This window comes from Barbatula barbatula (genome assembly GCF_947034865.1).
Source record: "Barbatula barbatula genome assembly, chromosome: 24".
Lineage (NCBI taxonomy): Eukaryota > Metazoa > Chordata > Actinopteri > Cypriniformes > Nemacheilidae > Barbatula > Barbatula barbatula.
Genome location: NC_136787.1, coordinates 12,195,358 through 12,222,379, shown reverse-complemented (window position 1 = coordinate 12,222,379; position 27,022 = coordinate 12,195,358). Strand labels below are relative to the sequence as shown.

Here is a 27,022-nt window from a genome sequence, read left to right as displayed (position 1 = left end):
ATTCTGCTACGCCACAGCCCCCAGGCTAACAATGCATTTGATTTCCACTTACAGTGTATTGTATTTCCAATAACAGCCCTTCTGGGTGTCTGACAAACAAAGAATTTTTAAATTCTTGTAAATCAATAGCACCTGACAACAGAAAAGTGACATTGTCAATCGGTCAATTGGCTCTGTCTGAATACAAAAAAACAATTGCCTTACCAACACAGGACTGAAGCTGAAAGTCCAGCACGGGTTAATTGATCTATCAACAGGCCCAGTAATTCAACTGATTGTTGGTATGAAAACAAGCTTTATTGGCAAAAAAAAAAATCACATTTGGCCAATTATCTTCGCTGTAATGTATGTAAAATATTTATTTTGCATTACACAGATATAAATCTATTGTTTGGCTACAAAATACAGACTTCAGCTAATCCTGGCGCTGAACAGCAGGGCAGTAAAGATAGGATTTGAGTTACTTGCAGCCTGAAATGAAAGCACTGTATCAGATCACAGCCCTGCGTCATGTGAAAGACCCCATCTCTCCAGCAATAGCGATGGTCTCAATACGATGAGATGGTTTTCACACATTACGCACACACACCACACCAGCAGGTGTGTTGAGAACACCTCTGTGTATTTTGTTCCCCTAGGCTCAGCAAGTCTGTCAGGGTCTATCACTAACAAGGAAAAGACAGATGAAACGGCAAAAACCCTCTCTCCCACTCCCTCTGAATGTCAAACCTTAAAGCTAATGTCACTCCCATTAAACAAATCCCTTTTGATAAGACCATGGAACTTGAGTGTTAAGTAGAAAAAAGGTTTACCTGACCAATGGTGATAAAAGCAAAAAGATAAGGGATATGGACATATCACTATTTGGTTTGGTATCATAATAATGATAAATATAGTGGCACTGCTTATATGTCCAAGAGTACGAATATGGTTTAGCAGAACATCAAACACACTGAATGTCTAAGGTCTGCTTAAAAACTAGATATGCATAAAACAAGCATGTTGTAGGTGTACACAAACCTGTTTGTGCATCAATGTCAAATAGACAACAAGCACATAAGAGTTGCAACTCGGTTCAAATTTGCTTTGAAATGAAAACGTATTAATCTTGCCAACCATGTAACATCAAATGAAATGACTTAAGGTAAAGGCCTGCAGCCACAACAAATAAAACAATTTCCATCTTCCTGTTTGTTCTACCATTTGCCAGCAATTTTGATTATCACACAAAAATCCATAATAGTAAACCATAGCAGTTAAATTTTATCACATTATAAAACAAAATGTTTTATTAATTATGTAAAAAGACAGCCTTTGATTTGGTTATAAGGGGAACAAAAGGTCAGTGCAGCAATGGAAGCCTGCTCACATCAGCACTAGCATTCAGATCACACCTAGACATGCTTATTTAACAAAGCCACATTCACCAGACCAGAAAAAACAGTGATGACCTTTTCAGTCAAATATCACAACCTTAAAATGAAGCTAGACTCTAGTGATCTCAGGGATAAAAGATGATGTTGAATAGAGGTGCAACGGATCACAAAACTCATCATTTTAAGGATTTTGGGTCACGGATCAGATAATTTTTCGAATCAGCTAATGTATATGCTCATCATAGTTTTATTAAGATATGTTATAAAAATAATTATAATAACTTGTTTTTGCAATCAATAAAATGTTTTACAGTAAAATATTACAGAAAGCTAAATGTAAGATATAAGTTGAGAGAGCCCTCTGATGTGAACAATAAAATGCTGATCAAAATCAATCTAGAGGCCAGCAGTGTGCAAAGCTACATAAAATAATAAAATATTTTTGTATAGGCCTGTGTCTTTGTGTAGGTATCAAATAGTAGAATCATGTTACCAATAAAAAAAAAAAGAGAAAAACTTCTCTAAATATGCTTCAAAGCATAATTCCATAACTTCAAAATGTGCCTTAAAGGTGACTTTCCCGTGATGCCATGCTTTAGGTAGTGTATAATGTTGATGTTAGAGCATAAATCATACCTGCTAAATGATAAAGCTCAAAGTTCAATACCAAGCGAGATATCGTCTTTAACAGAATTGCTTTTCAAGGACAACAGAGAACAACCGGAATCGGACAACAGTTCTTTACTTCCTGGGTACATGATGTCACTATTCCGAGTTTTTGAATAACCTCCGCCCAGAGCCATGGAGAGAGAGAGAGTCGCACAACCGTTCATATTAACTTCTCCATTGTTGTGTATGATGGTTGGTCAATGTAGTGTCTGTCCCGCCTCTTCTCCACTGTCTCCACTAAATGTCGTCCAGATACTGGAGAGAGAGAGAGAGCGTGTTTGCGCTAAAACTGGAGACAGAGTGAGAGTGCGTGCATTACTCTATGATGAATAAACGGTCACATGCGTTCCGAACCTTAGAGTATGACATGTACGGATCACGGATCATGCGAGAACCGTTTCACCACTAATGTTGAACATTTTATGACATTAATGCTTAGAATTTTGTTTTAACGTTAAAATAATTCAAGCTCTTTGAACTAATAAGTAATTAGCATGTTACGCTTATGTCACAAATCTATTTCTACAAAATTCAAGTTTCTGCAAAAGCCACCTGATTGATGAGTTTTATACCGAAACTTGACTATTTGTATTTTGAAAGCCAATAAGGCCGCACAACATGCATGCTCATAAGCATGCACGCACAAACATAAGTACCATACGAACAAGAAGCTTTGCTGTTTCAAATCTAAAAAGGTTAAATCAGCAGTGGTCAAATAGGCAGACAGCTGTCTGTCAGCTTAAAGATCAGTCAGGGTCAGACAAACTCCGTAATCCCAATGAAAGGGTCTGCTCTTGGCTAACAGGCTTTCTCTTTCAGAAAGGAACTCACATTATTAGAGAGGCAATGTTCAGAGCCAAAAACTGACTTAAAGATTTGCATTCTAAAATATGGACGTTTACAAAAGGTTAAAGGTGAGGTTGGACACTAAAGCCTAAAACACATCTAATGGTAAAATTCTTCTACGCTCAGGATGCAAATCTCCATGCAAGCTCCGTCTAAACCATCATAGGTAAGAGAGCAAAAAGTTATATTAATCTTCATTTCAAATCCACCCACAAAACATATTGAATAAATAACTCAAGCAGAACAATGATTTGGCTTTGCAAAAAAAATGACATGTCAGAACACTATAAAATGACAAACCTATCAGATAAAATTCAGTCTTTCAAAAATCAAATCTGACAATCCTACGGATGATTTAATACTGCATCCAAGAACCCTAAAGGCAGTTATTTAATTTTGCAGCGTTAAGGACAAACCGTATACAAAGCTAGACGGTGGAGCTCAGGTGGAATCTGCAATCAGGAGTGCAAGTGAGGGTGTTTCTATGGTGCCGAATGTATTTATATTCTCACCAGTACAAAAAGTGGGACAGATGCATGCTGCTAATACGTTCTGACAACAAAATAAAATATATCGAGAGAAACTTTGTTGTTTGTTGGTTCAGGATGCACAAGAGAAATGTGAATACAGACTTTTTTCCAGTTTGTCAGGAGGCTTTAAATACTCTTCATAAGTGGAAAACTCTTTTTAAATGCTACAAACCATAAAGCCCATGAAATGGCCAAATGTGAAAGTTATGATTTAAAAAGGCCAAATATTTCTTCTGTGTTACTGCAACAAGGACATATTAAGTATTTGTTTGCATTTGTCTGTCAAATGAGTGCACATCATGGAAAGAGTAAATCTGTGGATTACTGAATAGTGCTGTTTAAATGCATCTCTTTACACAACGAAAAAAGGGAGGAAGAATGGGAGAAAGAGAGATAGCAATACATTCTCTGAAAGAATAAAGACACTTATGAAAAAAATTTCATAAGAACATCTAGTAGCGAACACTATACATAGTGGTTGACACTAGAGGTCGACGATAAATCGGCCGGATGATTAATCAGACAATTTGGGGGATTTCTTAATGAATTTGCATCGGCTCACTGCGCCACAAAATAGGCCGATTTACAGGCAGGTGCCTCTGTGAGATTCTAAGCTTTGTTGTGGAACTTTCCTGCTTAAATGAGCCTGTGGGTCGGACTCTATTTGTACTTTGTATTAAGATGTGTTTGGTCATTCTATCTATCAAATGGACGAAATTAGTGCACACTTTTTAAAATGAACGCGACCGGGGCAGATAAACATACAGAGAGACGCGTTAGAAATCTGAAATGAAGAGAAAATATTCTGCTTGCTTGGTATGTTTTTCGTCATTCAACCAAACTTTTAAGTCTTCAACCAAAGGTTAAATGCTGACCTGTTGTTTCCTCTCATTTACGCATTATGTCCGTAGGCCGTCTTTTGTCAAGTTTTACGTCAGGCTTTCTACTGTCCTATAAAATAGAAAAAGGCTAAAAGCTAACACAGTTATGAGCAGCAGGCTGTGTTATATGAGAGATCTTTTAGTTTTCACTTAGATTATGACCATTTGAGTTTGTTAAGGTGCTTAAAAGTTTTGAGCAATGTATTATTACTATGAAATAGACTGCTCTCTTGTACCCTGCAAAAAAACCACTTACTCAATCTTTCTCAATCAACTGCACTGATCTGAAAAGATATGTCTTCAATAAATGTTTGATTTAAGCAATATTCTGTATCACTCCTTATCACTTAATCAGATTTTATGAGACGACAGTGGAAAAAAGAAAATCGGCCTCATATATCGACCATCGGCTGGCCTGTTTTCTACAAATCAGCATCGACCAGAGAAAAAACCCATATTGGTCGACCTCTAGTTTACACAGAGATAAGTGAAAGAACTTAAAGCAGGTTAACCTTAAATCTATCATTTTGTATCCAGAACTCACATTATTACTGCATGTGTGCACAATGTTGTTTTAGTCCCAACAGTTCACAAATTCCACTTAAAACATTACTGTTTAGCCAAAGCAGAGACCGTTATATCCAGATGCAGTCTCCAATATGTTCTTCAATCAATAAAATGTTTCCAATCTATATCTCTAACTTTCTCTCTGCACCCACATCTGTAAAACTGCTGAAGAACAAAAACACAGGTCAGGTGATATGCCCACACGCATGTTCAAGTTCAGCTCAGAGTTGACACCAAAGAACAAGGTTAAACTTAGCAGGTGGGCTCCACTGATGCTTTTATTTCCACACATGAGAGGAGAAACGCAAATATTTGCAAAGATATGCATGGCAGAAAGTGTTCAAATTCAATTTACTTTAATGGTGCCTCACTGTGTCTAATCATAGCTCCAGAAACAGAACATAGGAAATTATAATGAAGGCTATAGTGACGCAATTTGTTTAAAAAAAGAGAGATAGTTGTTTGATTTAATAGAACTACCAGAGCCAAAAAGCTATTTGTAAATACAAGATTCTGCTGGGTATCAGCCCTGTAGGCAAAATGTAAAGCTTGGAATATGAACGCTTGTTCATGCAGAGAAAATGGAACATAAACAAGGCAATTGTGCATGCTAATGATTATCAAGGGAAAGCAAATCACTTTTCCAGCACACGGAGGTCATTTACATATGTAGGAACAGATTACAATTTGCCTTAAAATTAGAGTTGTTTTGACTTGAATGCTCATGCCAGAGGTAGAATGTCTGTGTTGGAGGGGTTGGAATGAGGCAAGGGCACATGTTGTTTTCCTCCACATTTTCCAGCGTGTGCAAATAGACGCTTGTGCAATGTCAGTGAATAAAGCTTAATGTTTCTCAATAAGATAAAGAGGCTAAAATTGGCTCCTGCAACCGCTTCTTTACACACTCCCTTTCGTATTCTTTCTCTTGATCTTTTTCCATCTCTTAACCTTTCCACCTTCTTTCAAGGTGTATTTTGGCCATAACACAAATGTTATGCAGCAGAGAGCACATCTTAAATCTTCAGGTTTGACCTGAAGACAATGTGGCAAAATCGACACGGGAAGGCCAAAATGCACATCTTGCTCCGGTTTAGCAGTGAAGGCCAGCTTTAAGATCTGCAGTGTCAGGCTGAGTTTATGAGCTTGCCTAAGACTTAAAGAATGCAGGTAGTTTTAAAAGGGTAATCTGAAGTGCTTGGGCACAGTGCCAATGTTTGGCTTGTATGATCCACCTAAACTTAATCATACTGATACCAGGCTCTATTTATCCAGCAAGGGGAAAAGTATGTGAGTGAGAGCCAGATAGATACACAGAATAGTGCTTGCGGATATAAATCTTCGGACTACTAAAAAAATACACCTGCTGTAAAAGTCCTGGAGATATGACTGATGCGTAGTAAAGGCTTACACACACTCAATGTGCGCTTTTCCACCATCATGCCGTATCGTTCTCGTTGCTTAATCGTTCCATTCCATGCCGATCCATGCCAGCCGTATGTAAATGGTTTAATTTGCCACAGCAGGGCTGATAACAGAATTTTTTTTATGTAAACACAAACCCGTCACGCACGGCCTTGGTAACAAGAGACTGAGCTATAACGCCTCTACGTGCATTCATTAGCACAAGACAACCGTGCCCAAAATTCTGAACCGAGAACAGTTTGTAATCGTGCCGTGTTAAAAAAGGCTCACATGGAAATATAACTGTAATCGTTTCAAACTGTGCTTAGAACGTTTAGGCGCGATGATGGAAAACTGCTCAAAGACTGCTCAGAAACTGGCCTATACATACACATAGACAAAGCAATATCAGGCTGGCAGGCGTAAATTTACAAATTTTCTCATTGATCTAAGGACAATACATAATCGCTCACTGAAGCCTGACCACTCCCTCCCCTATAGGAGACATAAATAGATAAGCCTCCACACCATGTAGTAGCAGTAACACGTTCCCTGTTACCAGTTTGAATTACAGAAGAACAGTATTGCTGGATTAGGAAAAACTGCTACATGCCGGACTACTTTTCATGTGAATATCTAAACAAAACAAAACAAAAAAAAACATTATCTAAATTGAGGATTAAGTCAACCTAAGACAGCAGTTCCTAGACCGGACCGGCATGCATGTTTAAGATGCTACAGATTTGACATAGTACTGCTTCTTTACCATAGCATGTCTGACAGTTTCTTAAGACTGTTTTTTTCAGAATTCTTTGTATTTATGTATATTTATCATTTAGTCAATACCACTGCAGATGGTCAAAGAAATTCTTCACTACTTCCACTGCTTCCTATAATTAAGAATGTAAGCATTACATAATTAGCTTTTAATTGATATATTAATAGGTGCATTACCACAAGTGAAATATTGTCGGCGTGGTGACAGATGCTTCAAGACAGCAGTTATAATAATCTTAAATCACAAAATATAGGTGCTACATGCAAGGCCTAATGCAAAGATCAATCATATTTTCCCATGTATTCAAATTCACATTGCACAAAGACTTTCTTTACATTGCCCAGGGACTCTTAGTGGGTTACAAATGTAAACGCCCCGCAATTTACTCCACACTTAAGCAATCCTAGACGAAACACATGGGTGGACCGTCCGACTGCAAAATTCATAGAATCCTTAAATCTTTGTATCAAAAGGTCTTAGAGTCAGAGATATTTCTGACTGAAACAATGCTGACAATTTATTTTGTTCTTTTGTCAGTTTATTTCTATTCCTTTTTAAATGTCCTCTTCTCGTCTCACATGATGGTCTTACAATAATCATGCCTTTCTCCTAAATTCCTACTCATTTACTCATCCATGACTTTAACCCCTGCTCCCTTTGGTCTAGATCTGTTTCTACCCCCTTCATCCTCCTCTCTGTTGCAAAGTTGTCCATATCAGCAGTGTGAGTGATGATCCCAGCATGCACAGTAAGTCTCCAATTGAAACTGGAGCGACAGAGAAAAAAACTTTACAACCTTGGTTATTTATCATTATCACCAGGTCTAATGGAACGTGATCGGCCCACCTTAATGGCCCACTTACTCTTCAAATTGAAAAGAAGGGAATGAAAATAGCCAAGAATGCCAGTGAGTGTGAGAGGTACGGCTTGGCACTTGAGATCAGAAGGTTGTAAAGTAATGGGAGTAGGCGTCGCCAGCTGTCTCAGGTACGAGTCATGCATGCTAAAATATTTAGGAGGCACAGGCCTGAATATATTCATACTGATAGCTTGTCCCCTCTGTTAGATGAAGGGCATACATCAGCCACATACACAAACACAGGTGCGACTGTGATCCTATCCTAAAGCTCAGTCCTTTATTCAGAAGGACAGCACCGGAGGGAGCGCTCTGTTGAGAGAATAAAAACAGGGTTCATAGAGAGCGTGATGAAACTTTGAGTTACAGGTGAGGCTTTAGATATTACGTTTTCATTTAGAAAGGTTATCCTGGTTTGATAAGACAGCGCTGCAGCAGAACAAGAGTAGAGTCTATGTTGGCCTGAGGCCATAACTCAGCAGCTTGTCACTCTTTAGATTAGACAAAGAAAAATCTCTGGGTATTTCAAATAAATATCTCATTGCCTCCCAGCATGCCTCCCAGCTTGCTTTCTTATCAATCTTTCTCTCCCTCGCTAACATGTCAAACAATTTCTGCTCTATTTGAAAGCAAGGTAATTAGCTTGGAAAGAGGAATAAGTTCTTCAAACTTTCAAGCCTGTCACTTCGAGGAACAAATGACTCTTAAACCATCATGTTGAAGCCCTCATTTATAAATAAACCATTCCAGTGCGACATGAACCATGATTTACTCTCTGTTGACACCTCTACACCTCTATTTGAGTGTTCATAACATTACGCTTCCAGCTAAATGTTGAGAACTACAATGATAATGCGATTTTAAGAATTAAAAATATATATAGATTTTTTTTATAATTTTGTTTTTGTATTAGGTCTATCCATATTAGCCAAACAATTCTGCTATGAAATAATACTGAAGAAAGTGTTCATCTACAATCACGTTCCAATGACCCGCGTGGCTGTGTGCCACAGGTCTCTTAGCAACGTTCTCCAAGCACAGTCTCCAGAGTAGGTAAGCTTAGCAGGTAACTACATAACAGGCCTACTCAGGGTTGAGGAGGTTTTCAGACCGGTATACTGACCTTAACAGAGTCAAAACAAGAGACTCCGTCACTTGTGAATGGGAATGTGAAGCAGATAATATTGAGGAGTTGAGTGCATACTACAACACAGGCAGGACATGAATGAGCACAAACACATACGTGCACGCAGGACCAAAATAAATGTGCTGACTGACCAGAGATGTCTGACAGCATCTGCCTAATGTCTAAGTGAAGGGACAAGGCTGTCAGAGTCTATGGAGGCTATTATTGAGAATATGTCTTTAATGGACACCAGGGATTATACGACAGAACATGAAATACATCACAGACAACAGGACTGGACAGTGAATACATCAGGTTGTCTAAAACCTGAAAAAGGCCTGTGGGCAGTTTTTGAATTTGTTCAAAATCAATTTTTAAAACAAAAAAAGAGTGCTAGGGTTTGTTGCTCATTCGGACAATGCTTAAGAATATCTGAATTTAAAAGCACAAAACACTCCATGTAGTATCTCTGTTTTGTTATACCAGCACATAAGAGACAGATTTATACTTGCGTAAAATGGTATGCTTTCCCCTCCGCTTCCCTCTTAACATGAATCATCTATATGGAGTTGGAACAAATGTGAAATTGCCTTATAGCAAGGCCAAAATTATATTCCTGCCTCAGAAAAACGTAGCAGAAAAAAACATTATCATTTAATTTGACGGATATCAGGTTGTGCCAGGCTATCAGTATGGAGAAATACATGTCACAAAATCATGCAACCGAATGTCTCCCAAGATAATGAGAAAAATCACTATTAATATGTATCATTACTGAAATAAGCAACGAAACCAAGCGTGTACACATTCCATGATATGGGTGTAAACAAAAGCAGTCTGGGCACAAAGCACATTATTGTCAGAGTCTAGTTAATCAGTAACCAGTGGCCTGGGAAGTCCAACCAGTGGCCTATCCATGGCACTTTATCTCTTGCTTTTAGTTTCTGCCTAACCGATAGACAATCTTTAATGGTAACTTTAACCACAACTATACACTCTAGCAGCAGTATGTAGTTTCAAGAGAAGTAAAGGAGTGCATATGTATATTTTGATTCTTATGTTATCCTTTCCCATTTCCTGATAGGTAAATACATGTCAATTGCTGGACTTCTACCACCTACAAACGATCCACTGGTCAGTGCCCTAGAAAGACAATATAGGGGCCTCTCGCGTAATCCATTTTAACTGGAGATGAAACCCATAAGCTCAAAAACCCCCGTGTGTGTCTGTTTGTCTTTTAGGGCAAGGGATTGGTCAATATCTGGATAATAAGACTGGATAATAAGCTACCTCATTTCAGACGTATAGAGTGGTCTTTCTTAAAAATAACGGGGGGTTACAAGCGGTGTTTCTATTGCCAGATGGCTGGCTGAAGGAAGCCCCTCTTGTGAAGGTTATAAGACGAGTAAGCCTATTTTTCTGACAACGAACAATATGAAAGAATACCCGTGTAACAATTCAAATAAATTAATTCTTAATGGCACCAAAAATTACAAAAAATTATTAATTAGAAAATCTATAGCATGGCGTGTAACGTTTCAAGCACACAGGCTTTTCATCAGACGAAAATACATTGTTTTATTGTTGTATTTTTTGTAGCTTTGGTGTGCCGACCTTTTTGTATATCATTCGTCTTTTTGGTCGAGCACCCATTGAAGTTGATGTGCGTGCTTTTGTTTTCTTTTTCTAAAGAAGACTGACAAACACATTTAAATAATATTTCAATTTAATATAACACTCATAATAATACAAAGACATAACGTTTACGCTAAACTACCAACAAACCACAATCTCCCCAGTGTTAGTTAATTATTAAACACCAAATTGTTTCCTGGCATGTAACGTTATGCTAGTATTATTTAGCTACTTAATTTTCATGTATTTAAATTCGTTTATTTGTTACGTTCGTAAAGAAAATCACGCTTTAAACATCAGTCATGTCATCCGAAACGGGTTCTGATTTCGGATTCAGTACGTTAGCTACTTTCTCCTCACGCATTTTTATCGCTGACCGAAACTATTAAAGCACGAAACTGTTGGTCGGTTTCTATTTCGACGTATCTGCTATACATTGCAAAGTTTGTAACGGTAACAAAACAGAATCATCAAAGGAAACATGTTTTAAAAAGTAAGTTTCTTTATGTTTAACTCCTGAAAATGGTAACGTTACCGTGTGAGCTAACGTTAGTTCGTAACCGCCTCGTTTTAACAGCTCTCGGAAAATAAACACATTAAAACTTACCTGCGAGAAGAATTACGTGAATTAAACAGAGCCAGTGCGTGCTAAAATCCATTCCTCTGCTTTTAAGTCACGATTAAATAACCAATATGAGTAGAAGAATAACTTTTCCCTCCGACTTCTAACGTTGTGTTCGTCTTCCTTTCGCTTGTCTCGCGCAGCATCAGAAATCCTGGGGCGCGCTCTCGCAGGTGGATTGAGCCTGGAATCTGAACACGTGATTTCCGGAGGTATCAGCCTGAGAAACGTTACAGGGCATTTTACGCCCTCTTGCGTCCACGTTGTTCATTTTGAGTAAATGACCCACCAAACCTCATTGCATCCACTTAGAGCATCTTGAACGAGGAGTACTGACCACTCCAATGCGTTATCTAATTTGAACCCCTCGTTTTTTCTCCCGCGTCCACGGGGAGGTTTAATGTGACCCATATCACAGTTGTGCGTCCTTAAAACAGCATAACTAATCACAATGTCACTTAGGGCAACTATTTTGATATTTCCCTGATAAAAACATCACTTTCTTCCTTCATGAACCAAGATCTGGCACAGCTCCAGTTAACTTTACATTGGGGGCAATAAATCGGTCAGACATACAATGTGCCAAAACCTTTTATTTTTTGATTACAAATCTTATGCGTTCACAAAAATGTCCTATTATAATATAAAACAGCCTTAGCTCTTAGAATAAAAAACAAAACTACATATTAATACGGTAAGCTGTCAGTCAGACAAGCACAAAATGCAGACTTGTTGTAGCTATTTATTGCGAACAAGACACAAAAATAAACATATGAAAAGCATTCATAGATGGAGTGTAAAGAGCTTTTTGTATTTGCAGGCTGACGCACTTAAACCATGACTGATAACACAACAAGTACTTGTTTAAAACATGACGTCATCATGTTTTTGTCAGTTTAAGGTCAAACTACTTTGTAAAACACAAATTAACTGTATACTACATCCTGCTCACTTCAGAGCAAATGGAAAGAGAAGAACCATGGAATGAAAGCATCCCAGGTGTGATTTAATAATGACCAAACTTAATGCCTCAACACAAGAAGATGAACGGTTTATCATATGGATTCAACAAACACATCCCTGCTTATCCATTGACAAAGTTGAGGCAAATAATGATTAAATCAGACAAACCTAAACTATAAGGATTGTGTCATTTTGTGTAAGTATACTGTAGATTAACAATATGCACAACGTAGACCATCATATAATTCACAAGAGAACAAACAATTTCTCCCAGCATAACTTTAAATTTGAGAAATAAAGTGTAGGAGAAAAGCATTAATATATGACATGCAACAATTTAATGACAAATTTCATGTTCTACTTTAACGATCTCTTTGACCTCTAAGAGCTTTTTAATACAGACATTTTGGTCATAGTGAAAATGTCCTAACATCATACCATTGTACATACCGGAACGGGCTTAATTTAGAATTTGAGAAACTATTTATTAATATTCTTGGTTTCAATTAAATTGATATCTACTGTTCTAACAATAACACAAATGTAAAAATATGAGAATAATTATGAAAATGAACTAGTGATGTATAAGTTAAAAGCTGTTAGGCTTTTATTCACAGCTGACACATATTTTTTAATTACAACATAAACTCTGTTTATATGTGTTTTATATTCATAGACCACTCTTCTGACCAAATACACAACCTATCTTCAATTTGGCTCAATAATAAAAATTTCCCCTAAATGAAATCACTGTCCTCGTTTAGACGGAGGCACAAGGTGATCCGGAAGCTCAGCGGGCATCTCGTGACCCTCCAGTTTAACCTTGATGAGGTGGTTAGCCAGGGCGAACTCCTCATCATCCAGGAAGCCATCATTATCCACGTCAGCAAGCTTCCAGATTTTTCCTAGAACAGTGTTAGGTAGCTTGGATTTAACCATCTCCTTCTTGGCCATAGCACCTGAGACCTTCCCATTGACAGGCGACAGGGTGTAGAAGATCTCATCATAAGTTGGTTTGTCTTTTATCACAATCCACTCCAGCTCGTCGATGCCTTCGCCGGCTCCCTCTCCGTAGCCGTGCCCGAAAGGTCCATTCATGGTGCCCTCAAAAGCCCCACCCTGGACAGACTGGCTGGGCATGGCAGCCTCCTCCTGGCGAACGAGGGTCATAAGTTTGGCAATGTCGTTGGCCAACATGTCCTCCACTGCTTCCAGTAGCTTAGGCTTCATTACTTGAAACTTATTGAAGTCCTGGCCAGCAAGGATTTCCTAATGATGAAAACAACAGGATGGATTAAGGCAAGCCTTAGAATATCTGTTTTTGAACTCAATTTAATTTTTGATTATTTAGAAAACGTTTGGCTTAATGATGTGTTTGGATAAAATTTGTCCATGTACCTGCATTTTAGACAATTGAGGGAAATCGCCAGGGGATATCTGATGTTCTTTTTCAATCTTTGCATAGATTTCACCCAGGTTAGAGATGAGCTCCTTTTTCTTATTCTCTTTCCCAAACATGTTTGGCATTTCTTTCTTCAAAGCACTGATGATGTAGGCATGGACCTGGACCAAGAAAAAGCATACATTTTTAATCTAAATTGCAGCAATTCATTAAGACGTCATTGTCTGGGGTATTCTCGAAATTACAAATGTTTTCCATTTCAACTGACAATTTTCAGAGGTGAGGGCATCATACACTACATTAAACAAACTAACAAACCAGGATCATAATGTGAGATTTGCCTGTAAAACTTCTAACAATATTTTAAATATTATTATTATACTATTTCATATGCAACACTTTTAAATGAGACTACAATTACAAAGCCTTTATTTTCTACCTTTGCCAGACGTGCCCTTTTGATAAGATCATTCAGCTTGCGCAGTGCTGCGTTACGCGGAAGTCCTTGGATGTCGCGGAAAAGGTCCTGCTCCTCTGCCTCAAACAGTTTCCTGTTATCGGGAACCAGCAGTGGCTGAGCCCAGAATGAACCAATATACACTCTGATGACTTCTGGGGTGTTGACGATTTTGCCAAGCGACCACATGAGGGCGCCATACACTCTCATGAGCTGCTGGGTGCCGATCTGGTCAGCTTTGTTGAGCACCACTCGCATCTTGTCCTCGTGGTTCTTCAGGGCCCGGATCACCTGGGAGAACTCATCGGAGATGTCCAACTTGTGCGCATCGAAGAGAAGAATGATGCGGTCCACGCGTTCAGCAAACCACTCGAGAACTGCAGCAAAATCATAACCTGGAACAGTAGAGTACAGGTGAGTATCACATAAGACACGAAATTATAATACAAGACACAAGATCCACTTAGAGTCAATTATCATATTCATTCCGTGAGGGTAAGGTTTGTGGGTAGGGGCTAGGGGATAGAAAATATAATTTGCCTTGTATAAAATCAACTCAAGTCTGACTCACTCAATGTAGTAAAAAAACATGAATGTGTGTTCCTGACAATGTTGTACACTCTTCCCGTAACCGGCTAAAGGGCAGTACATCAGTCACCAGCATGATACTCCTGCACTTCCTAATCTTGCCCACATCACTCTACATCTCCATCCTAACACACAACCGTGCATCAACACAAATCGCACATTCAAAAATACTGTGTTCCGGTTTCCCTACAGTTAAACAGGAAAAATAATAAATTGTCCTGTGGACATACTGGATCCCATGTTTTTTATTATCTTCTTACCTAACGCTTTAAATAAATTGCAGGGAACAAAGAGAAATGTAAGTAAATCTGTTTGGACAGTCACCAAGGTGCCAAAAAAAACTTTAGGGTGCTGGCATATAATATTAATGCAGAACAATTCATGTTAATGGAAAACATTTGGTAGAGATTTTATTTCAGCAATTCAGGGTTAATAGAGCAAAATGGATCCGATGAAGAATCATTTTTAACAAGGACCAGAATAAAATTGCTTGCCTCTAGATCTTAGTAGTGTGTTGGCTCAATGCAATGCCAACTAGATTGCTGACTAAGACAGAAGTTATCAATTTACATTTGGATTGTGCAGAGAGAGTGTGGAGGCCAGTTGTAAGGGCAGAGAACAGGAAGGACTGAGTCCCAGCTCCCAAGTGTTATGCAGACATCAGCAGGATGTAAGATCTGGATCTGAAATCAACATGGGCGTGACATCAACGAGTCAGGCCTTTTTCTTAATCAGCTACTATTCTTCATAAAACATCTATATAGCATTATTACATATATAACGCAATTGTTCCTACTATGGTAGTCAATGGTGGCCCAGAACTTGGTTTGCTTACAAGCATTCTACAAAATATCTTTCTCTGTGTTCATCCGAACAAAGAAATTTGTACTGATCTGGAAAAACTTGAGGGAGTGAAAATGAAGACAGAATTTTCATTTTTGGGTGAACGGTTACTTCAATAAGAAAACGTATTCTAGGACAAATGAATTAATAATTATAGATGCAACAAAGAAACTTCATCCATGTTAAAATAAAACAAACGTTCAGATTTTTTTTAAATGGAAATCAAACCGGGTGTCTGCAAGGGTGCCAGCTTTGTATGCACTGTACATAAAATGCTGTAATATTAACAACCAACACAAAGACAGATCCTGCTAACCACCATAAATGGACATGGTGAGTATGCTGGTCTGAAGGTTGGTCTAAATGTCAGTAATGAAGGAGAATGTATGAGGTAAATCTAAACAAAAGCTAATCTTTAGTTTTGCCTTCTCCAGACCAGATATTAACCCACCATCTATTAAAATAACCATTCAGAGATACTTCAGGCATGATACTTCACCTAATTTCACAAGGTCCTGATAAAAGTTAACCCGTACACTCTGGAATTTGTTCTTCAAACCCTAACTATGTGTAGTCTATTTGTAATACAAATAATTAAACATATAATAAAAACATTTGGATTTGTAGTTATGTCCACATTGAATGTTCATAACTAAGCTGCAGCTGTTTGTTGTTGCAACAGTTGTGAATGGTTGATAGCAAACGTCAGCTTGCATATGATTGGGACCAGATGATTTGTTAGACACAAAAAAAGCAGGTTGAAAGGATTGTGGATTTTTTGTTCTTGTCTACTTTAAAAACTGTGCCTACTTAACTGACATCATCTTCTGTTTTATTTTTTAACTACTTTAAATGTATTTTGAAGTTCCAACTAATAGATCTTAAAAGTCTGGGTATGTTCAACAATGATAATACAGACTCTCTGTATGAAACAAACACTGTATTGGTGGTGCCATTGTTCCAGCTAAATATTAACCCAACAATGATCTTTGCAATCATACTGTAGTTTTTTCTGCCATATTGCTGATCTACTAGATATTACAACCTAAAAGTGTCTTAACATTAGTTTTTCTGCCTTTGAAATTTATTTTTAGAGTACTACGCCTCAGCTACCATTTTACCGGCAACAATTGTGAAAAAATTGTGGGAGGGGTGGAACAATTTCCAATGGAAATGTAGTGTTCATTCATATGTGCTTGAAAGGAAATTGTGTCTTTCCAGTACCACTGGAAGTCAATGTGGCACCTCTACTAATTCCTGGAAAACACTGAGAAACAAACAATTGCACAGATCTGATATAATGATAATCTCAGTTAACAATAGCCAAATTTAATAACTGTTTATCAAGTTAATAACTGTGTATCAAGTTTTCAATGTGTCAGAATTATATCTATATAATAAAACACAATTCCTGGCAGGCTACTTTTTCAAGCCCACTAAAATGACAGGTGCATCAGTCATCAACAGATGGGATTTCAGGACAAAATAAAAGCTGTGACCTAAGTGTATTCAATGAAGCTCTATCTGAATTTGAGGAGTGATGAAACAAGACACGCTGCTAAAGTTACTCAGCCATGAAGAATTAGGGCAGATACTGTGTACAGTAAACAAGAGAGGTACTAGAATGGGGCCCTGTGGAACACCACCCAGTATGAGACTCTGTTAAGGACAGAGACATTTTTCAAGATCACACTGAATGGAAAGGGAGTGCCCACAAAGGAATCAAAATAGCATTTGAATCTAAATTAACGTTTTAAAAAAAAAGAACTACAGAAGTTTACATTGCTTATTACAACCTTTTCTCTAGAAGCAAATGAAAGTGATCAATAAAAGATTTGGTTTAAAACCCTAGGGTAATTGTGCTATTAAGGAGAAACATGTCAGTGTTTTAGGACTAGCACAGATTGAGACAACATGACTTAAAGCCACATGTGGATTCATTTTTAAGTATGTTGTAGTTCAAAGCCTATCAGAGGTCAGGAGGAGAAGAACAGATGTGAAGTCAGCAGACTTTTGCAAAGTCAGCAGAGAGAAGATTGTTAACCAACCTCACAAGATCTACACCTGAGCTTGACAGAAGACAGACTTCGTACAAATGCATTCACTTATCCTCAAGCTGTAAAATGGCATTTGAGCAATTCTACCACAGTATAAAAGAGCACTGGATTATTTTACATTTATTACTTGGGAGTGGCTCTTTCGTCTATTCTCCAAACTATACAGGAGTTAAGAACCACAATATGCAGACCACATTGTTGTGAAAAATGAAGTGGGACGAGTAATAAAACTACTCGAGAGCATAATAAAACTACTCGAACAAAATAAGGCTAGAGAAATGGATTAAATTAAAATAGCACACACAACGTGACTATGGCTACATCTCAAAATAGTTGCCATTCCTATCCGTGTTTTTCATAAAAGGTGCTCATAATAACTCACTTGTCCCATCATTCTCAGACAGACACAGATTTCCTACTAAACTTTCTTTTGAAGTTATCACATACAGCATCCTCTTGACTCAAGTCTGATATGATTGGCTATGTGCCAAACTCCAGACTATGCCCTGGTTTTGACACATACTTTCCCTCCGTGCGTGACTGCGTGTTATGCTGCCAATTCAAACATTTTCCCTATGTACTTGACATGGTAGCCAAACGCTCACATTTTCCATGTTCGGATAATGATACTAGCAGGGCTTTCCTCACATTTCCCTACACCAGAATACAATTACTGTAACATTATAAAAGAGGAAGTTTTGAACACAATAGAGTCTGAATCTTTAAATAAACCCTCAACCTGTAAAGAAACACACTAGCAATAGCTCTGTGAATACTTGTATGAGTTGAACAATTTGTACAATGGAAAATACACATTTTAATCCCAAAACCACGTGCCCATTATCTGTGTTCTTAGAATGTGCTGCCACACCTAGTAAGCCATCACCATCTTCACTTTCTATCTTTATGGCTGTCATTCTGCCCCGAGCAAGAAAGAGGGCAAAGGGTGGCTACCTCCATCTCTCTCCCGTAATGAGTCCAAGACCTTGTGACTCTCACACCTTGTGTGTAATTTCAGTGTGAAATTGAAAGGATGAATCTTGCATACTTTTTCAGCATGTGTGATCTTCAGCATGTGTGATATACCCATATATTATCCCTGGAATGCAGTGTTTTGTCATTCACTAATGATGTTTTTTAAACCAGCTTTAGGCACTGCCAAGCTCTGGGGGGGAAGAGTTTCTTATCAGAGACCACAGGGTGCGGTCCGTTTGGAAGCAAACCTAAATAATAAAAATGTACAAAATGGAATTTAAGAGTTCTACTACACCTGGTTAGTATCATCCAACCATGTCTGCACTGCCTCATGGGGGCATTTCTTGCATGACTAATTTTCATATTTATATTTTGAGTAGATCACTCCCTTACAATAAAAATATCATGTGCAAGATAAACTATAGACCATTTAGCAAGACGTAAACAACACTGGTTCAACGATGGTCCAGAAGAACTTCCTGTTTCACTACATTCACATTTGAACAAAACACAACAAACAGAATATTTATAACCTATTTAAAATGTCAAACAAATATCTTTAACATTATCATTCGTTCATTCAAGATTTAAAAAATAATATTAAGTAATAAAAACCTAAACCAGAACCAAAACAAATGTACACTACACAAATGTTCAAATGATATACAACCAACAGAATTGAGAACTTAATCAAAATGTTAAAGGAATTTCTTTAAGAATTTCTTTGTATGAAATTTAGTGAATTGCAACCAACAGCTCACTCCACCCCTCCCTCTGAAGCACTACGTTGGCTGACACAGAACGAAGATGTTGTCACGTTTCCACTTCTTTGCTGAAGGAGATAATGTATTTACGAAACACACTCTGTAAAGGGTAGCGAATTAATGTTAGAATGCCGTAAAGCATGGCAAATTCCATTCAAGGGGTCCCGCGATGTAGGTAGATAGAAATTCATTCTCATTCTAAGGTAAGAAAAACATTATGCTTCATTATGCAAGATCTTTACACAGTTCTGAAGACATAGTTATATGTCTATTATATGTACTGTATATATTATATGTATACAGTATTACATTTAATTTCTGTGAATAGATCCTCCAATAAATTACACATTGGACCTTTCATTTCATATGTGAAATAAAAACAAGGGAACAGAAATTGCACCATGACCATTTTGCAAAAATGTCTATAGTATATCTTGTAAATGCATTTTTCACTGAACTGTGTTACATGCGAGTTCAAACTTGTGAATAAAGGCTTTCGGTTCAACGAAGTTAATTTCTATATAACCAAAGTCCAAACTCAAAACAAGAATATTACTGAGTAAATCACTGAAGATCTTCACTATTTTTAACTACTTTACATTTAATACATATAAGAATCACACTTTTATGGCAAGATATCAATATTACATCACAGTTCCTCAGATTCCCACCATGATATATAATACCACAGTTTACGCTCTATGGTACCATGGTATTACTGGAGCAAGTCCAAAAAACAGTACTTCAACTGTGCTATTTACTTGGCAGGTACAAAAGGCAAGAAAGAAAAAGAAAACATGTACTGACAAGCACCTATGTTTTACCATACAATATGACAAAACATGCTCAATAACACAAAAGCAATTTGTTGAACATGGATGTATTCAGGCAGCCCAATCGTTTGTATGCCTTTACTGCTCCCTGTCTGTTCCGCGGCAACGTCTGTTTCCTGGCCTACGATGCCCCCCCCCCAGTCAGACCTTTATCTGTAGATGCCACTCACCCTCTGATCCCATATTCACAGTCTTCAGGGAAAGGCACAGAGATGCCTGCACACACACTTACACACGCCACGCCAGATCGACAAGCACAGGAAGGGTTCCAGGGTGACACCGGCTAGCTCCGTACACAAGTACCTCTTAGAATTTACTTGAAATAAACAAACATCACTATGCTCCATAGTAATCCTTGGTCAAATATACTTCCAGGAAACCTAAAAGCACTTTTAATAAGCAATCAAATAGAATGACCAAGGTGTAACTGAATATTGAATAGATATTCATTACAAATTTTCTTAATGTTTGCATTATTAAATCCTGGGGCATAAGTACTGTATGTATTCTGAAGTGTCCACAAATGATTAAAAATTATAAATTGCAGACAATTCATAATGTCTGACGGGAACAGACAGCCCAGTTGTCACAATAAACGTATAAGCTTTTCAACTTCCTTTCCTTCCTACAGGAAAAGAACCTATGGAAGGTGGATGAGTTTGTTGTGCTATAATGTAAACAGGGAAACTAAAAATACTTTTCCCTTAACACGGTAATGCATCAGTAACTGTAACTCTTTTTCTTAAGCCATTGGTTTAATGATGGTAAGCAATGTTTGCAAAAAATACACTTACACAAGCAGTTACAGATGCAAACAGAGGTCATAATAATAGGACAGAATATGACAGGGTAACTACGGGAAGGGAAGTCAGGGGACGGCAAAGAAGGGGGGGAAGGGTGTGGGGTATAAGAAACCAAGACAAAGAAGCATAAAGGAATAAAGACAGCAATACAAGCACCAACCTCGGCTGAGTCTCTGCTTCTCTCCGGCCAGAATCCCAGGAGTGTCTATGATGCTGATGCTCTCCAGCACTGGATTTGGCATCTGAGCACATACAAACCTGACAAAGAGAATCAGACATATCAAATAGAGACACACTATCAGACCATGTAAAACACATATGTATGATTTATGTATTGCAGTGTTGAAGTCTTGAGACTCAGACTCGGTCTTGAACTCTGTCTAGAGACCATAATGTAATGGTCTTGCTCTTGTCAAGCACTTGTGTACATTTTGACTCAGCCTCGACTCGTACTTAAACATTAAATTAGACTTATTCGTGTTTATCACACTAATTTTAGTTAACACATGGAAATAAATTAACTGAGACTCATTTAAATAAACCGAGTTGAATGGTTTGAATGCAGTAAGATAGCAAGCAACCATTGAATCAATGTTAAAAATGGATGATTTGTCAATGATGAATAAGTATGATTTTTGTACCTGCAAAAATCACCATTACTGTGAACATTTATTAGCTTTAGTTGAGCTCTTGGCTCTTCTATTTTAATGTTTAATAAGGGTTTCCTTCAGCCATAACGGTGTTAAAATATTTTTTTTGTGGCAAAGAGATGATGACTTCTGAATGGTAATGAATACATTTTGAAGTTGTTTGGATCACTCTTAATAATTGGGTTTGTGTTATTAATGAATCAGCTCTTTTGATCCGTAGTTTGAGGTTCAAGCTGATTTTTTTGGGAATTTAACATATAAACAAACTGCAATTCCACTTTAACAAACAATGACATCAAAAATCTGCAAATGATCTGCAAATCTACAATGGTGACAATCAACAAAAGAAAGCTCCATGCTGCATCAACATAGTACAAAACTCATTCATGACTCCCAGCATTTGCATTTGATCAGTTTATCTGAAGTATTTTGACAATTGTCACCATTGTTGAGGTTTGTATGATAAGTGTTGATGTCAGTGTGTGTGTCAGTGAAATGTTTTTGTTTATTTTCTCTCAATACTTGTGCAGACCACTCAGACCAGTCAGTTTTTACATTGTACAAAGGTCCCACATCAAATCAGACGTTCAGAAAACATCATAAAAGACGTAGAAACACCTTTCACTTTTGGCCAATAAGGGGACATATTTTCAACATCGTCTAAGATGTAGAAAAGACGTCTGTTGGACATATATTTGCTCAGGGGGAAGTCAGAATTGTGATAAAATTACCTTTACAACACTAACTACATTGGCTTTTTCATCCTCAACTAATAATATTTTTAAACTAATATCAGTCTAAGTAAATAAAACAAAATCTACATGTACATCTATATGTAATACATGGCTTGGTGCCAGTTTTATTGTTCCCACCAAAGATTTAACATATTCTTGAAGATTCTTTAGGTCTTGTCTGAGAACCAACCTTATGTGGACTCAGACTTGACTCGGACTCGACCCTCTCTGGTCTCGGTCTTGACTCGGACTCAGCCCAACCTGATCTGGACTCGAATGAGCTGGTCTCGACTACAACACTAATGTCTTGTGATTGATGTTTTTAGTGCAAGTTAAATCTTATCATCCAAGCTCTTACCTCAGCTTTTCCATGACCCAATCCGTGCTTTTTATCTTTCTGTATGTTTTTCATTTATGTGCCTACCCTACACATCTGACTGTACGGTATGATCTTTCATGTCTTTAGCATTCCAGCACATTTTAGTCATGCAATTTTCAAACTCTAACTGGTACCCGTTACATATTTTTCATACTCTTCTATCGTTTTCCAGAACCAGAGCCATGACTTTTTCTCTCAGTGCTTCTATCTTCACTCCAGCCAATTATTTCCCTTCTGCATGCTTTCCACTCACTATCCGACACACTTCCATTTGACAAAGACTGTTTGTGTATTTTGCCTCATTTATTAATGTAAAGCCAAGACAATTTATGTTGCTTATTTAGTTGTACTCCCTTTTCAAATCCCCATACTGATCAACTGAAAAGATACTTAAAAACAGTTATATACAGAATGACCTGTAAGTCGGTTTAGATAACAGCATCTGCTAAATAAATCCTTCCACTGACTGTACATTAAACTTGTAGACACACTCCTCGACTATTGTTCTTTGAAGTCTTTCCCATTCAAACAATATTTGGAAAGGTTTATGGAAATTATGACTAGTCTTATTATTTGACTTCTCATTCTTACTGAAACTGTAAATGAAGAAAAATAGTAATGTCAACATCACTGGTTTCAGAAAGAGGACCATATACAACTGTGGATCCAAAGCCATCAATATAAAAGGTGGATTAAGGGTTAGGCCACCACAGGTAAGGGCCACATGTGTCATTCTAACAGTTTTTCTACAGTAAAGACAATATAGCATTTTTTTTACCTAACCATGGTAAATATTGAAGTACACTCCTGTATTTACTACAGTAAATCATTCACTAAGCCCTATACATTAAAAGCACGAAACGGAAGGTCATATAGTCTTTTCTTCTTTATTGTGATGTACATGCGACTGAAATGGGTTCTGAAATGTGACATGTAGGGCAGGACTCGTCAATTCCCCTTGGATGTCTTGGGAAGACTTGGATATGTCTTATATGCACAAATCCAAATGACTGGCACTAACACAGTGCATGTTGCGTAACATCAAAGATCGCCACCAACTGATAACCGACTGTAAATTAATCTTAGTAGTGGTTTAAATACCATGGGGCTTTGCACAAGATCTTGGAACAGATATCTGAACTCAGCTTTTGACAAGAAAGCTCACAGAGTGACAGTCTGCAATTACGTTTCACAATGCCAAATTCAATATAGAGCTTATGTAAATGATGAACGCAGCTGCACAAGAGAACATACTACTCGAGTTACAGCGTAGTAGTAGTATGGAAGGAGAAACGCCAGCACAAAGGCAGAGCATGAGCACATAACTGTGAACTACTGGAATGTCCAAAGGGTTAATGTGTACTAAGAATCTAGAGCTAAACCAGTGGCCACAAGTTACACACAATGAGTTCTTTGCCAATAACCTTCAAGCCACCTTTAACCTCAATGACAAGGTCACAGGCAAAACGCACGGGACATTTTTTTATTATGCTTGATCAGCAATTGCTGAATGAGTTCCCAAGATTGTCTGCACAGTGAAGGGGAAATTCTTAGCAGAGTCAGTCTTTTTCTTTCTTTTGACAAGCAAATCTCCAAAAAAGTCACACAGGCCAAGAAGTGTCAAAATCTGGAAATGTAGCGAAAATTCTGTCATTATCTTGTCAGATGATGCTTTACTTTAATATATGAAAAAATGAAAATGGATGGCAGGAATTGTTTCATTCTTCTTTCCCTTTCACTGAAAGTTTGGAATTACATAAAAGTATTTACAAATTACAGAATTTCTTACAGATCACAGTGTGGAAAAACCAAACTAACCCAAGAAACCCTTACTTGACCTCATACAACACACCATCAAGGCGAATACAATGAGGGAGGTCTGAAACTCCTCCCAAAGTCATAAGTGAATTGTGAACCCATTCATTGCTCAAGTCAAAGCTCACGGCAGCATTCATTCCAAGATTTCACGTTCAAGGACATTTAGAATAACACAGTTTCTGCCAGCCCGGGCCTGTCGGGGTGTAAATACGATCTGTGCATAACACGATCCCTCAGCCAAGCATTGACCAGCATGAAGCTCTGCTTCATTGAGGAAGTCCCACACAGGGCCTCTAACTAGCAAAGTTCAAAAGCAAATGTGTAGAACGAGTCCTTGAGAGAAACCACGCCCACCTCTTCCGAACTTTATTCAGCTTATCAAAAGTTAATTAAACATGGACATGTGTGACATGTGTCGAAGGCGACTCTGAATTGAACTGATACACCATGGTAACTCCAACTTGTGTTTCCTGGCGTCTTTCCTTATGGAGGGCCCCATTCCCCAGGAGCTTGTTAAAAAAAAGGCCTTGAAGGCCCCAGCAGCTGTTAAACCAGTGTCAGCTGACATTTTTCTTAGAAGAGGAAACCAATGATTAATGAGAAAGATCTGGTATAGGAAATATGGGAAAAGGCTGCTGTAAAAGTTCAAGAGCAAATCATAGTCTTCATAAACTGACAGAGTGGACCACTTGTGATTTGCTGTTTGGCTTAGACTGTCAGTGGCAAAATTATGAAATACATAACTTAAAATTGCACAGATCATAGCAATATACTTTAAATACTTTAATCAGTTATCTCATTTGGAACATGAGGTAATATGTCAAAGATCCACCCTTACATCTGAAGTAACAGCTGACAGGGCACTAATGCATTCAGAAAGAGTGCAGTAGGTTCATTCAGATGGACAGCTTTTGATGTTCATTATGTTTAAATAATGCAACAAATAATTAAATAATGTACGTTTGAAACACGTTTAAATACGACTAAAACACCGCCCCACACAGCAAAGATTAAATGTAAACAAATTGTATGTAAACAATGCAAGGATTTCTCTATAATCACTTTATTTCAATTATTGAAAGAGCATCAACTGCACAAATGATCGTGACAAATGTTGATGAGGACCTTACCTGTTCAGAAAGGCGTTTCCAAAGGAATTGAGTTTTCGGAAAGGTTTCTTGGGGTCAACCACTAAAGCGTTGCCCGGAATGAGCCCCTCTTGGTCCCCATGCATCACCGCAATGAATGAGTCGGTGGTCGGTTCGGGGCCTATGCGCATTCCAGGGAAATCCTGCTCCATGAGATGCCGAATAAAAGTGGTTTTTCCCGTGGAATACTGTCCCACTAAAAGTATCATGGGTTTGTTATCGAAATCGGCGTCTTCCAGAGCCGGAGAATGAAAGTCATGGAAGCGGTACGTGTCTTCCAACGGGAATAATTTGTTCTTGTAAAGTCGTCTCAGCCCGTCAGAAACAGTCTGCAATAGTTCGGGATCCTTTTTCTTCCCGTCCTTGCTCGCCCAGCTGAACATGTTGCAAAATTTGTAAACTAGACTTCTTATGTCAAGAAAAAAAACACTTTGACGGCCCTTTAATGGTCGTTTACTTTTAAAGCTGTTTAATGTAACGGATTGCCAGCGTGGTGGTGGGTTGGTCCCGAGCTGTCAGCTGTTCTGTTGGTTTATCTCTTTTACTGTTAAGTATATTCTGCGGACTGCCCTTTTCCCCTGTAAATCAGACTGAAGTTAGTCGAGTCCTCGGTTGCAATCTTGCAGCAGACTTTGTTTTGTTCTGGATATTCACTGGAAAGTCCGCAAGCATCCCACACTCACACTGCGCGAGCCCTCTTCGCGTACAAGTATGAGCTCACGCCGTCCCACTACATTTTAATACATTACTATGGACCGGAACTCGGGGACACTTCCAGAATAAAAGCCGCCACCCTCTCATGGAGTTCTGTGAATAGTTTATCTCAAAATTGCTTTTGGAATCATGAAAGAAAGTATGAATGAAATAACGAATTAATTCATTATTTAGACAAAAAAAGACTGGATAGGAAATTCTGCCTTATTATACATCTTACTGACTGTATTGTTTTTATTCAATATTATTTATCATATTATTATTTAATGTCATGTAGTATGGTAAAGTATAGTTTACTGAATTTATACAACAAAATACCTTTATATACCCTGCCTTTGAACATTTAACTGAATGACTGCTATAATTGTTCTGAAGTAAACAGAGAAACAGTTGTTTGTGTGAATCTGTGTCAATTTTAACACTGTCATATCCGCGTCCTTATTTATCACCCGCTATGTCTGGAAGTTGCGGCAGTGTTACGCATCTTCCAGACAATGACACTCTTCTTCATATGAAAGAGTGAAAATGAAAGTTGTGTCTTCCACTATTCCCTCTGGATTGTAGGAAGTTCCCAGACAACGGGTACCATTCACAAGCTGTCACTATT

The 27,022-nt window shown here is 38.0% G+C and overlaps 2 protein-coding genes across 2 annotated transcripts in view; both read right to left on the bottom strand.

The window, feature by feature from the left end:
• Positions 1-11,504, bottom strand: part of cxadr (CXADR Ig-like cell adhesion molecule) — a 34,047-nt gene extending 22,543 nt beyond the window's left edge. The window contains exon 1 of the mRNA XM_079448861.1: positions 11,273-11,504. Coding sequence (XP_079304987.1) covers positions 11,273-11,324 — 52 coding nt within the window. The 5' untranslated portion in view covers positions 11,325-11,504. The remainder of the gene's footprint in view (positions 1-11,272) is intronic.
• Positions 11,505-11,861: 357 nt separating this feature from the next.
• ehd1b (EH-domain containing 1b) lies at positions 11,862-26,455 on the bottom strand. The gene is made up of 5 exons (XM_079448865.1): positions 25,684-26,455; positions 21,133-21,230; positions 14,092-14,504; positions 13,649-13,813; positions 11,862-13,519 (listed from the first exon to the last, which is right to left on the bottom strand). The coding sequence occupies exons 1-5, from the start codon at positions 26,082-26,084 to the stop codon at positions 12,998-13,000; spliced, it is 1,599 nt and encodes a 532-aa protein (XP_079304991.1). The 5' UTR covers positions 26,085-26,455; the 3' UTR covers positions 11,862-12,997.
• Positions 26,456-27,022: the final 567 nt, after the last annotated feature.